Source organism: Panthera uncia (genome assembly GCF_023721935.1).
Source record: "Panthera uncia isolate 11264 chromosome B2 unlocalized genomic scaffold, Puncia_PCG_1.0 HiC_scaffold_24, whole genome shotgun sequence".
In the NCBI taxonomy this organism is placed as follows: domain Eukaryota; kingdom Metazoa; phylum Chordata; class Mammalia; order Carnivora; family Felidae; genus Panthera; species Panthera uncia.
Window position 1 is genome coordinate 60160872 of NW_026057580.1, and position 14311 is coordinate 60175182.

At 32.9% G+C, this 14311-nt stretch overlaps 1 protein-coding gene across 2 annotated transcripts in view; it reads right to left on the reverse strand.

Moving 5' to 3' along the window:
- ASCC3 (activating signal cointegrator 1 complex subunit 3) overlaps positions 1-14311 on the reverse strand; it is a 358207-nt gene that overhangs the window by 118493 nt on the left and 225403 nt on the right. For both annotated transcript variants that reach the window (XM_049654058.1, XM_049654059.1), the window contains 7 exons: positions 14069-14155; positions 13031-13207; positions 9240-9465; positions 7834-7988; positions 5349-5447; positions 3355-3523; positions 422-642 (listed from right to left, as the gene is read on the reverse strand). In XM_049654058.1, coding sequence (XP_049510015.1) covers positions 422-642; positions 3355-3523; positions 5349-5447; positions 7834-7988; positions 9240-9465; positions 13031-13207; positions 14069-14155 — 1134 coding nt within the window. The remainder of the gene's footprint in view (positions 1-421; positions 643-3354; positions 3524-5348; positions 5448-7833; positions 7989-9239; positions 9466-13030; positions 13208-14068; positions 14156-14311) is intronic.

A 14311-nucleotide genomic window follows, 5' to 3' on the forward strand; every position in this document is an offset into this window, starting at 1 on the left:
CTGATGCGGGGCTTGAACCCAAAAACTGTGAGATCATGACCTGAGCCGAAGTCGGATGCTCAACCGACTGATCCACCCAGATGCCCAGATTAGGATTTCTTTTATAGCAAAAGGATGTGATTAAAAGTCATTATTTAGCTTATAAATAAATATGGCTATGAATCAGGTATCTTATAATGAGAAAAAGATGTGGAAATTGACATGTACATTAGAAATCTAACTAGAGAACTCCAAAGTTTAAGATAAGTTTTCTTCTGGCCAGTTATCTAATACTGATCTGGTCCCCTGCACCCCCACCTCCTGCTCAGAAAATTCACTGAGAGAGTGCTTGTGTCCTGATGTGTATTTAGAACTGGCTAGTTTACAGATTATGAACTGCATTTTCTAATTTAATGTAAGCATGTGATTCTTTCAAACAGACCTTTGAAGTAGGGTACTTGTTGAAGACTCTGAAAATGGCTAATTCAGCAGCAACGGTCTTTCCTGATCCAGTGGGTGCTCCAAGGAGGACATTACAGTCTGTGTGGTACAGGGTATGAAATATTTGTGTCTGCACAGGGTTAAAGTGGCTAAAGTTGTATAGTGCTTCATATGCTTCACATCCCAAAGCTGTGATTGGTAAAGGCTGAAGATCCAGTAATTCTGAAAAGATGAAACACGTACTGCCATTAAAAAAACTGGAAAAAATGCACAATACTGAATATTGTCTCTTAGGAATAAATTATAATAATCTTTAATTCCTTAGAGGGGGAAAAAAAAGACTTAACAAAAATTTTTATATACTGTTACATATCTTTTTTTCCCTGTTACTACATCTATAATATTGACAAACTGGACACTTTTCTGGGGGAGTTCCCATATACCGAATATAATGTCATACCTGTATCTATCTATCTATCTACCCATCTACCTACCTACCTACCTACCTATATTGCTCCTCCCAATCAGGAAAGTAATTTGAATAACAGGTGAACGAAAATATGCATGGTATAGAAGAAAACTAAATCTACCCCTATCTGTAGAAAAAGGAAAACCACTTGCAAACTTCAGTGCTAGAATGGTTACCAATAAGAAATTTCCTTTGATCTGTTAGAAAATGGACCAAACCAGAATGGTTGAGTGAGCTATTGCTCTAGCCAATGTAAACTAAACTAAAAATAATTAAAGGAAGAAACTCAGGGGGGAGTTTCAAACCAGAGAATGACTGGGTAAAAAAGAACTGCACTGAGAAAACACATAACAGAAAGCCTGGAGAATTCTCTTCTCAAAAATTACACTTAAAAATAAAAAGCTATTTTTAAAATATTATCTTAGCTCCACAGCTCTACTCTATTACATAGGTACTTGAGAGCTAACCACATGTTTTCTATAGCAGATTATAATCTCCTAAATTTTCTGTACTACTGAAATCAAGAAGGGAAGAAGTCTTACCTTGCAATGCTAATCAAGGCATAGACATATTCTTAATAGGAACTAAAAAATAAACATTTTGGTATATATTGATCGTCGATATATATTGTTGATATAAATTAAAATGATTGACTTCTATGAAAGTTGAAGAATTTTCTTGGCTGATTTAGGCTCAGTGAGGCACCATATGCACACATGCACCCACGCACACACCCGCATGCATGCACACACACACACACTCAGCCAAATAGAACTGGGAATCACTGAGGTTACATCATGCATTTATAGTATCAACTGAGATGTCACGGTGGTACATTTACTGCTTTTTAAAATGTAGTCAGAAGTCAACTAATTATATAAATAGGATGATATGTGCTTGGCCACTCAACAGAGAGGTGATAAAATGAGCATTAAAATATAATGTTAATGCACGTTAAAATCAAGTACTGAAGTCAGAGATCTACTAGTGATGATGGTAGCATGTATTTTTAAACTAAAGCACTAAACATCGTTATGTATTCTGAGATTCTAGATATCATATATAGGCATATTTGATGGAAGAAAAGCAGAAGGGTCCTCTTCAGTGAGTATATCAGTAGATACTACAATCTCATTATTTCTCTGTTGACGAACTTTTTTAGTTTTATCAACATATCCAAGTGGTTTTAAGCTGTAGTCTAAAGTATTTCCCTTTAAGATATGTTAAGATAATGAACAAGGTACCCATTTGACAAAAATGGCAAAGATGAAAGTCACATTAATGCCTTCTTTCGTTTCCCAAAGGATTGTTAAAAATATGTTAGTAAGAACTAATAAAAATGTTCTTACTAACATTTTTATTTTGAAAAAACAAAGAGTTTGTCTTCAGAGGAATTATATGAAAATAAAATTGACCTTAAATTTTCTATAAATTAAAGGCCTCCTGAAATCAATAATTATCAATTATGAATTCTCAGTAAGAAATAAACTTAATACAATAAATTAATAGCTCAATCTAAAGATTTTTTTTTAAGTAGGCTTCATGCAGAGCCCAACATGGGCTTGAACTCATGACCCTGAGATAAAGACCTGAGCTGAGATCAAGAGTCAGAAGCTTAACTGACTGAGCCACCCTGGTGCCCCTAAAGATATTTTTGAAATAGAATATAGGCCACTGGAAAGTATCAATATAAACATTCATGAAATTTTGCTTCTTTAATAAGTCACAATATAAACATACTTGCTCATGTTGCAAAAATCTAAAATGGATTTTTGTTAGTTGACAATGAAAAACTGTTACATGATATTGCAGATTAGTATATACCCTTTTATCATATTACTGTGGAGGAACAGAACTAATAAAAATGGTACTTGTTTGTTGGATGCAAAGTGACTTGAGGTATAGTGAATCTATTCTGTAGTGATAGCATTATCTAATTCCTTAATATTAGCATTTGTTTTTTTTTTTTGGTGTAGAAGCACACTGTATGGAGGGAAAAGAACCTATAATTCACTTTAATTAATTCATTTAACATACTAGAAATACGTTTAAGTAAACAGTAATAAACGCAAAGAAAAAGTATACCTCAAAAGTTTCACAGAGAACACAGATTAACACTTGCAATGGAAAAGGAAGAAAATACGGAGAAATTGTAATGATTATATGTAAAAATAGGGATAAAGGCAAAATAATACAGAAATAGTGAGTCTCATGCTTATTAGAACTATGAGATTGAATTAGACTTACTTTAATGTTTTGGAACTAAAACAAAATTAAGGCCCACCATGAAACTCTACCAAATGTATATATAGCGATCTATTTTAGAAAGTCTCTTTTCAAACTATGTTGACAAATAAGTTGGATTCTGATTCAGATTCAGACAACTTTTAAGTATAGACAATTGCAACTTTAATTAACACAACACTTCTGCAAAATCAATGATTCAATTTACTATTCAATGTTACCTGTATGAGGAGGATGTCTCTCTGGTAGAATCAGATGTTGAAAGTTGATAATGCATACAGCCTCAGCTCCTAACCATCTATCAGACACTGCTCGGATGTAGTATTGGGAAGGCAAAGGCTCAAAAATAGGGATTGTAAACACCAGTAGTTGAGCTTCTTTACTAATGACCTAATGTGAAATAAAGTCTCAGATGAATATGAATATGCTAATGATAAAGGCCTTCTTAGTCTATGGTTAAGACAATGAATGATATCTACAGCAAGAGGTACTGAAGATAAAGAATATATCTTAGATTCCTAAATAGTCGAGATTTTCAGGCACTTTAGAAATGTGTAGGTGGTTTCCTTCTGAGGATACCTGATACTGTTGAAAGTAAAATTTATACTCAATTTATATTATTTATATATGCATATCATCACGTATTAACAAGTTACCAGTTTGACTCATTATCAGAATTTCCCAAACTTCATGCATTAAATTACTCAACTTCATAATTTTTACCAAATTATTTACTTAATATTTTTCTTTAAATTCTATTACTACATTAAGTGAAATAAGAGAAACTAGCATAAATAGAAGGTAATCATGAACACAAAACATTGCTGTGAAGTTCTACTGCTGTCTACCCAAGGTTCCCAGCCTGAAGCTTGCTTTCTCTTCAATAAAAAGAGAAATCATGGATGAAGCATCACAGTTAAAGATATGCCAGCATCAAATTGAGTCTTTCTGCTGTTATTTATGGAAAATTTTTAAAAAATGCCCTTTTTATAGACACTTCTCTAAAGAAGACATCCAGATGGCCAACAGGCACATGAAGAAATGCTCAACATCTCTCCTCATCAGGGAAATACAAATCAAAACCACACTCAGATATCACCTCACGCCAGTCAGAGTGGCCAAAATGAACAAATCAGGAGACTATAGATGCTGGAGAGGATGTGGAGAAACGGGAACCCTCTTGCACTGTTGGTGGGAATGCAAATTGGTGTAGCCACTCTGGAAAACAGTGTGGAGGTTCCTCGAAAAATTAAAAATAGACCTACCCTATGACCCAGCAATAGCACTGCTAGGAATTTACCCAAGGGATACAGGAGTACTGATGCATAGGGGCACTTGTACCCCAATGTTTATAGCAGCACTTTCAACAATAGCCAAATTATGGAAAGAACCTAAATGTCCATCAACTGATGAACGGATAAAGAAATTGTGGTTTATATACACAATGGAATACTATGTGGCAATGAGAAAGAATGAAATATGGCCCTTTGTAGCAACATGGATGGAACTGGAGAGTGTTATGCTAAGTGAAATAAGCCATACAGAGAAAGACAGATACCATATGGTTTCACTCTTATGTGGATCCTGAGAAACTTAACAGAAACCCATGGGGGAGAGAGCCAAAGCATAAGAGACGGTTAAAAACTGAGAACAAACTGAGGGTTGATGGGAGCTGGGAGGGAGGGGAGGGTGGGTGATGGGTATTGAGGAGGGCACCTTTTGGGATGAGCACTGGGTGTTGTATGGAAATCAATTTGACAATAAACTTCATATACTGAAAAAAAAAATAAAATAAAATGCCCTTTTTACTCTGTGAGCCAATACTCTTTAGTATTTTGTTTTTGTAACACCTAAAGTTACTAGTTTTTATTTAATAAATAACCTAAAGTTAGTAATTTTTATTTATTTAATTTTATTTATCTATTACATTACTTATCCCATCCATTTGACATATTTCACTCCTCTGGAAGTCATGCCTTAAACCATGATAAAAATTACAATTCATTTTCTCAAACTAAGATCACATTGAATATATGAATACAATAACATGCAATTCCTGTTTTCTTTAAAACCAAATAGAAACAAAAAATAATAAATAAAGCTTTAATAGCATTATGAAATTGTAGAGAAATAGGTAAAAACAGAAATTATTTAGTTCATATTTTCTTCTTTCTATAATAGCAACATAATAATAGAGCAACACACCCATGTTTACCTGTTTTTTTAGAACTATAAAATACTCTGAATGATAAATATGGTCATTTGTAGGATCTTCTACCCAAATCCACCAAGGTTCTCCTACTGTCCCATGGACCTAGAAAAAAAAATAAGATGCTAATACTATGTATATTTTAACTCAAGTAAGGGATATTGTTGTCTGCACACCCAGCAGCCATTCTTCTCTAACAGCTTTATTGATTTATAATTTACATAACAAAGTTTACTCATTTAAAGTATATAGTTCAATGGTTTTAATATATTCACAAAGTTGTACAAAGTCTTCCATAATCTAATTTTAGAACTACCCCCAAAAAGGTACCTTAAACCCATTTGCAGTCACTACGTATCTTCCCCTATTGGTCTCCAACCTTGACAACCCCAATCTGCTTTCTCTCTATAAAGATTTGCCTATATTGGACATTTCATATAAATAGAATCATATGTGGGCTTCTGTGATTCACTTCTTTCATTTACCATGTTTTCAAGGTTCATTCATGTTGTATCATGCATCAGTCTTCATTCTTTTTAATTGACAAATAATATTCCATTGGATAGCTAGATATACTATATTTCGTGTATTCATTCCTCTCCCTCTTTTTTTTTTTTCCCCCTAACAAAGCTCAATCTTGTTCAGTGTTCATCTTTCTCTAATGTGACTCAGGAGAAGGTGACCACATCTCTCAGGATGATTTTGTTTAGTACAAGCCAATCAGCTTACAGCATCCTCCTTACAACAAACAGCTTGTGGTAAGGGATAGGCACATGCCCAATACCAGCCCAGTTAGACTGAAGAAAAAGTCTTCTAGTCCATGCTCTGGGTTAATGAAGTAGGGGTGTGTTTACCTTTCTCTGTTAAGCATGAACAAGGAAGCATGAAAATATTTGCAAAGTAGCCAAGAGTGTCAGGACAGCAATATGATGGGCCCTAAATTATAGCATTAAATAAAAGACTCAATCACCTTTGAAGCCTGTTCTACCTTTGGAACTTTTATTGTGGAAGACAATATATTTTCCTGCATAAGTCAGTTTGAGACAGTTAGGTTTTCTATTCTTGTAGTCAACAGCCTTCTAACTGATAGAGTTTACAATAAAAACAATTAAGTACACTATCATACTAATGAATTAAACCAAACTGTAAAAGATTTTCTATGGATACTGATAGAAGTAAACAGTGTGAAAAAAAATAAAGCTTTTATGCATTTTAAAAATACTCTATTAAATACAAAATGAAATATGAGTATATGGCTAATTTATATTTTATGTGAAACTTTGTTTATACAAATATTAAATATAATTTTCTATCATGTAGCTCTCACAGAAATTCTATGAAAAACTAATTATTATTATTATTATTACTTATGTTTACAGACAAGGAAACTGAAGAAATTACTGGTTAGGACAGTTTACGACCAGTGGTAGATTTGCATTAGGACTACGGTTGGGTAATTTTTGAGCACACTGACAAAATTAATTCATATTAAAGATGTACAAATAATGTCAGGTAATGTAGAAGATATTTACTGAAACTGAATTAGAACCTTACAATAACCATGTAAAGTAGGAATTGCCACTACAATTACTGATTTCCTTGCCTTCCTCCACTGGCTTCTTGAAAGAAAGGATTGAGACTTACTTTCTTTTGTATCTACAATCTCTACTGTACTCTTTGTACAGTAACTACTGAAAAGACAGACCTTTAAAAATTTTGACAGAATAAGAAGAGGATCAAGAGTAGATCTTCCTAAACACACACACACACACACACACACACACACACAAACAGTAACACCTAAGATTTAGAAAGAAGAATCGAAGGTATACAAACAGAAACAGGCATGTTATGGGTGCCAAGGAAGGGCATTCTCAAGAAGGACGAAGTATAGTGCTGAATGTTCAGAGAAGTAAAAAAGATCTGAGAAAAAGTCATTTATTATGGCAACCAGTCAGTTTTTAGTAATCACTGAGAAAGTAGTCTCAGCAGGAGAGAAACTGGTGACCAGGAAGAAAATACAGACTACTCTTTCTACAAGTCTAATGGTAAAGAAAATTAGAGAATGATAGTTGGAGAAATATCAGGATTAAAGGGCTTGTTTAGCACGAAGAATCTTGACTTTTTTAATAGACTAAAATGACAGAGTAAGTAGGACTGGCAAAAATGAAGATACCAGAGAGAAAATTAAAGAAGACAGAGTTAATAAGCAAAGTCACTATGAAAGTGATCACTAAACTGTTGTTCAATGCTAAATATTCAGGTCACCTAAGAGTTCTGGAAAGGTCTCATTGGTTGACATATTAATGTATTATACCATGTTTTTCTTGAGGATGATAGTAAATATTACTGTACTGTTTAAAATAAATCTTCAGTGTATCTTCTTTTTAGAGATTTTCTACATGCCTTAAGGACATATGTAAGGAGGTGTAATTGAACCTGCAGTATAGACATTTTGTTTATCATGGATATAGATATTTTCCACTTTTACCTGATCATTCCAAGTAAAATCAGGACAGATGCTGAGCGTCACTCGGAGGACAGTCCGTGTGATGGGCTGAATGGATGCTTCCATTGTAACAGAAGGAATCTGATGAACACATTGTTTGACCTTGAGCCCAATATTCACATGATGCAGCATGTGACCTGTAAGGAAAACATCACATAGAAGAAATGTGTTCAGACAGAAAAAAAGCAATATAATCTGACTTGTAAATGGGATTTCAGAGAAGGTGGTTTTATTGCTTGTTTTATGATTTGCTATGTAGAATAGCTGACATTCTTGACCTGGCATGTTTGAATATTTTGTAATAGTTAACTTGAATTAGCAATTCATAGCTCTGAAAACCAGTATCAAGGTTTCTTCAGCTATTAATAGGGTTCTTAAAATTACTGAAACTTGACAGTGTTTAAACTACTATAAACAGTTCCACTTCTCCTAGTTAGCTCATGACATAGTATAAAAATATTCAGTATTTTGTGAAAACAGCCATTAATTTACACAAAGTCTATTTCTCAACATTATAACCATGATAGGAAATGTTTTGGTAATAAAACACAAATCACCCATCCAAACTCATTTCCAGAAAAATGCTAAAATATAAAATATGGTCACATAGCACACAATTAACAAGTTATACATATTTTCATGAATGATTAGATTCTGAAATAGTTATGTCTGGGAATGCCAGGGTGGGGGGGGGGTCACAAACAGATGTGACTAACTATAGACATTTTCCTACTTCAGTTCAAGCAATTAAGTGGAAACAGATTATATTTAATAGTATCAACATTTCTTGTCTACCTAGGTTCTTCGTAATATAATTTCTTAAAGCAAGATTATGAACAGATCAAAATGTTCTATGTTCACCAGAATCTGAACTAAAGTGATTTTCCTTATTTTGATACAACATTTACATGTTACTCCAGTGTGAGTGCTCTCAACTTCCTTCGTTAATATTCTCAAGTTCTCTCTATTTCATTGATACTTCCCTTCTACCATTCTATCTTGAAAGTGTTCTCACTATACAAGTGAAATAACTACCTCAACCTCTCTTTACATCTTTGGACCTTATCCCTCCCCCCTTATTCCTCCTCAGCCTGACTCCCTTCATGTGTAATGTCTATTCTGTTCTGAATGTGAAATATTAACTAGTCAATACATTATACATTTGTCCAATAAAATGTTCAGGTACATGAAAATGTATGGAGAAATAATTTTTCAACATCATATAAACACAGAAGAACAAATGTTATTTACATATTGATACCAACATGATTTAAAATGGTAAAAATTTATCTTGAGTAATGTGAAAATGCACAATAGTTCTCTTTTATATCTAATAAACTTTTATTTGTACAGAATAATACATTAAAACACTTTTGCTTCCTTCTTACCTATTTCATCTTTCCTCATGTCTTTCAGCTTATCCACAGTAAGGTTTTTTTCTTCTAATCTTGTTAGAATGTGTGGTGGTAACACTGAAAACTGTCTCAAAGGGCTAGCCCAACCCCAAAGCCTCTTGTCAATGACTTTACTAAGATTCAGGAGCCTGTAGGTCATGGCAGGCCAACGTTTCCTCAGAGCAATTTCAAAAAGAGCACGAACAATTCTAGCTGCATTCTGAAGAATAAAAAGAGGGTCAGTAGTTAGGTACAGTGTACTTGTAAATTTGTCAAATTTGTCATTCACACCCAGTTTTAAAAGAAGTATGCCAAGTTGCACCCTTTAATTGTAGGCAACATCTATTCTCATATAACCCTATTTATCTTATTTCTACATAAGAATAATTACATCCTTCATATGTGGACGTTATCTTGTTTAATTCTCAGATGGCAGCCTCATTTCCAAGTTTTCAGGAAGCTCCAACCTACACCCCCTAACTAGGAATGAAGGAGACAAAATGTATATAAAGTACTTAGTATGCTGTTGAGGCCATTTAGAATTTATAAGAGACAGTCAAGGATATTCTTGGGTATATAGTGGAATGATTATAAGTCTACTTATGAAAATAAGGAGGACTTTGGGATCCAGTCAGATGGAAAAATTAGTAAGAGAAGAGTGATAAAGGAAGTACTGATGAGTGTAGCTATCTGTATTAGTGGCTCTCTAAAAACCAAGCAACATATTAACAGCATTATGTATCTAATTTAATCTGTCTATTACCTCATTTAATCTTTATAACAACTGCATTTGATTGATCTTGATACTATGATTTTACAGATGAAGATACTAGAGCTTGGTATGGTCAATAATTTGACCAAGATCACACAGATAGTTTGTGTCACAGTATCTATTCAAAGTCTGGTCTAAACAACTCCAATTTAACTCCAAAATTCTAAATTCGATGGTCAGGATAATTTCATTAATAGACATATAGAAAGCTACAATGTTTGAAGCCTATTAAGCATCTCCACAGTTAGTTTCTATTTGTTTTGCCCTCTTCCCTCTATCATTAACTTTGCATATTTTTACTGAAGATTGTTTTTAAAGTCATGAACTTGGAGATACCTCATAGAATTTAATGACATCTACATCTGAAAATGAAGACTTTAAAAACTTCGATTTCTCTATCTAAAATCTTCACTCTTTTTCTTCTCTTTTTATGATTTTGACAAGGTCGAAGTTATGAGGTAAAAACGATCATAAGAGTTAAGGGATTTGATATTACATTTTATATAAAATATGTATTTGTCTCTTAACAAATTCAACTTTTTATCAGTATTAGAAATTTAAGAACAAAAATGGTACTTAGAAGTATAAGGACAGTTTGGATACCTATTAAAAATTACAGGATGGGTTTTATTAGGCCAAGAGAATGATAAATGAAATGAACATTTTGATTATTATATCTACCAAAGAGATTTTCTTCTTGCATCATTCCTAGTTGCTCTTGTAAGAACATGCCAGGCTAATTTTCCCAACTGTATTTGAAAGTATGTTATTTTTCTATGTCACAACCTACAGTTGTTCCCTAAAAGCTAAAAGAAATGGAAGGAGGAATCCCATGTGAGATATAAGCAGGCATTTTAATCTGGAATGATATAAATTGAGTGAGCATAATGATTAAAGTCTCTAAAACGTGCAGTTTAGAGAAGCTAAATATAGGATTCTTTATAAAATCGTAGAATATTTGAGCTAAGGATTTATCTCGGGCCTGAGATAATCAAGTTTTAGAAATACAGAAGGGATGATTACTACTTTACAGAGCTGAGAGGGTGTTTGTGGAACTGTTGATGGCTTAAACTTAAAACATAAACTCAAAAGTAATTTATCCCACGCATTCAAGAATAATAAACCCACAATAGCCATTTAAGAAAAACTAGGATGCTTTGAGATATAACCTTAATTTTCTGAGACTGACTTTCTGAGCACCAATCATGAAGAAACTGTAAGTTTTACATTATAAAGCAATCCATCTGTCAGTCTTCATAATCTTGAATCAAGCATAAATGGGCCAGATTATTCATCTGGAACCCAGAAAAGCTTTAACTTTTAGAGAAGTCATTAACTGTTTCAATATAAAATCATTAGAAAACATAAAATGACAATATAATATTATTTTTCAGAAAAACAGATACAAGAAGTTAGAAACAATGGTTCCTATAGAAGTCACAGAGTTTTGAGACTACATATAAATTTTTATGGCAGGAAACACATGTCTTCCAAAATGCAAAAAGAAAAGGAAGTTTTCACCACATCCACATTTGCTTTACAGAGTATATGAAATCACCTGGTTCCTTGGCTACTTTGATTAAATTACTGAATTCATTCAAATTGCTTGCCAATATGTCTTGGTTCATGTTTGCAAATATTTCATGTTTATATTTATCTTAAAGCACCCCTGAGTATTTATGGCTGTTAATACTAATTTATTTAACACAAACATACTTTTTCTATATAAAGTTTTTGAACAAAACTACCAACCTAAGATACATAGCAGAATCATTTCTATATTTATAATAAGATTAAGCTTTTATTTTTCCTTAACTTAGAGGAGGCATTACTCAATAAAAAATGATGAAAAAGGAATTTTTTTAAAATTTTATTTTAATTACAGTATAGTTAGTATACAGTGTTATATTAGTTTCAGGTGTACAACATAGTGATTCAACAATTCCATACCTCATACTGGTGTTCATCATGAGAAGTGTACTCCTGAATTCGCACCCTTATTTCACTCAACCCCCCACCCACCTCTCCTCTGATAACCATCCATTTGTTCTCTATAATTAAGAGTCTGTTTCTTGGTTTGTTTCTCTTTCGAAAAAGGTATTCTTGGGGTGCCTGGGTGGCTCAGTTAAGCGTCTGACTCTTGGTTTTGGCTCAGGACATGATCTCACAGTTAGTGAGTTCGAGCCCCGCCCCGAGCCTGCTTGGGATTCTCTGTCTCCCTCTCTCTCTGGCCCTCCCCTGTGTACACTCTCTCTCTCTCCCAATCTCTCTCTCAAAAATAAATAAACAGCTTTAAAAAATTAAAAGAAAAAGGTATTTTTGATTAAGAGTATTTTTTTAAATAAAGGTCTAGAAGAGAAAACTCATTTGAAAGGTAAATACTGCAAAAAATAACCTATTTTACTTCACGTGAAGTCTTGAATATAAATACTACAACATTTTACACTACAGTATTTTAAAAAATATATATTTAATGAGCTGTCATTTAGGGAATAATTTTCTTTCAGTTCTCTATTTTTAAGTATCACCAAAAGGGAAAAAAGATTATTTTTTTTTATATCAGAGACTTATCATAGTGAACATGTGGTATGAAGTAGTTATTAAGCCTTATTTAATGGTAAAAAAATGTTTATATTTCTAACATTGGGGGTAAGCTACAAAGGTTCCACAATCTTTTACTTTGCTTGAAATATTCATGTATTATTGCCTTTGTAAGTAAAAGAAATGTATCATGTAAAGCAGAAAAACACAAATGCTGATATTTTTAAACTGTACAATGAAAACAGTAGCAACATCAAAAGAGCCAAACCAACCACCAAATCCCACTTCCATTTCTGATCTAATAGCATAGGTGGCATAAAAGATGTGCAAATTAAATAGAACTAGTTCTGCAATAAAATGGTAATTGCTAGCATGTCACAATGCAATACATTCAGAGTATAGCATGAATTAATTTCTTGAGTCTCTAGAAGTAACCAAGAAAGGGCAAACAGGAAGGGAGTAATATTCTTACCTGTGCAACATACGCAGAATCTGATATAAGGGAGAAACTGTCCATCTCTCCTCGGCTGATATAAGTTTGAAGTAGGATGTTTATTTTCCCATAACTGTTCTCTACACCTCCAGGAGCCGAGAGTTCACAGAAATTGTTTAATAAGGCATCTAGCTCTTCTATTTCCTCTTCTCTGACCTGGAAGAATCAATGTTTCTGTAAGATTATTTGGGATGATTTATTGAAATTTTTCATATTGAAACTAAACCACATTACATATTTTTTTAAAGTTTCCATTTGATGTAATGCAACATTTTTCTTTTGTATACTAATATATAGTAATTTTTTCATAGGTAGCTAATAAAATACAGTAAGAAACTATCTTGAGTCTGATACAATTACATTTTATTATTCATCACCAATATTAAAGTTGCCATTGACATATAAAAATTTGATATGCCACAAAAATTAAATCTTCTGACCTCACCATCCTTCAGTTGATGAGATTTCATATTTTATTTGACCAGAGTAAAACCTCTGCCCAAATGGATTAGGGCAAACTTGAATTATCTTCAAATGCATTCATTACAGTCATATATTTTTATATGGTATAACACATTCATAGCTTAAAGCTGTGAAGTACTATGATTCACAGTATTAAAGTTTCCACTGTTAATAAGATTAAATTATAATACAGGTACAGAAATACTTATATCTAAGTTTGAATCATGCATGTCCTTTATATTTTCTTCAGTGAACCTTATATTGCAAATAAACCAAAATCTACAAACTATATTCTCTGCTAGTTTCATTACTGCAAAACCTACTTAAATTATATTTGATTTGCAGTAGAGAGCAAAGAATAATGTCAGAGATGACATAATATCATAATCTAGGATAGTGGACATTGTTGATAAATGGAAGAATACTGCTGGTACTCCAAGTGCGAAGTGCCATACAGCTTATACTGTATCAGGAATAACAATTAACTATAAGCTTTTATAAATAGATGAATGTATATATGCTATATGCATTGATTTAAGCTTCAAGTAATCTTACCTTGATTTGATCAAATTCTTCAGCTTTGGAGACTATAGCAAAAATATCACTTTCTGTTTTGTGAGCATCAAAGAGTTCATTGAAGGTCTACCAAGGTAAGTGTTATATTTGATTAAAATAGAATATCCAGTGAAATATTTTCAATTAAAAAGTGACTATACATCAAAACATTCTTAGAGAATATTTGAGTCCTAAACAATTCAGAGTTATTATGTCTGTGGCATACTATTCCTGAGCATTGTT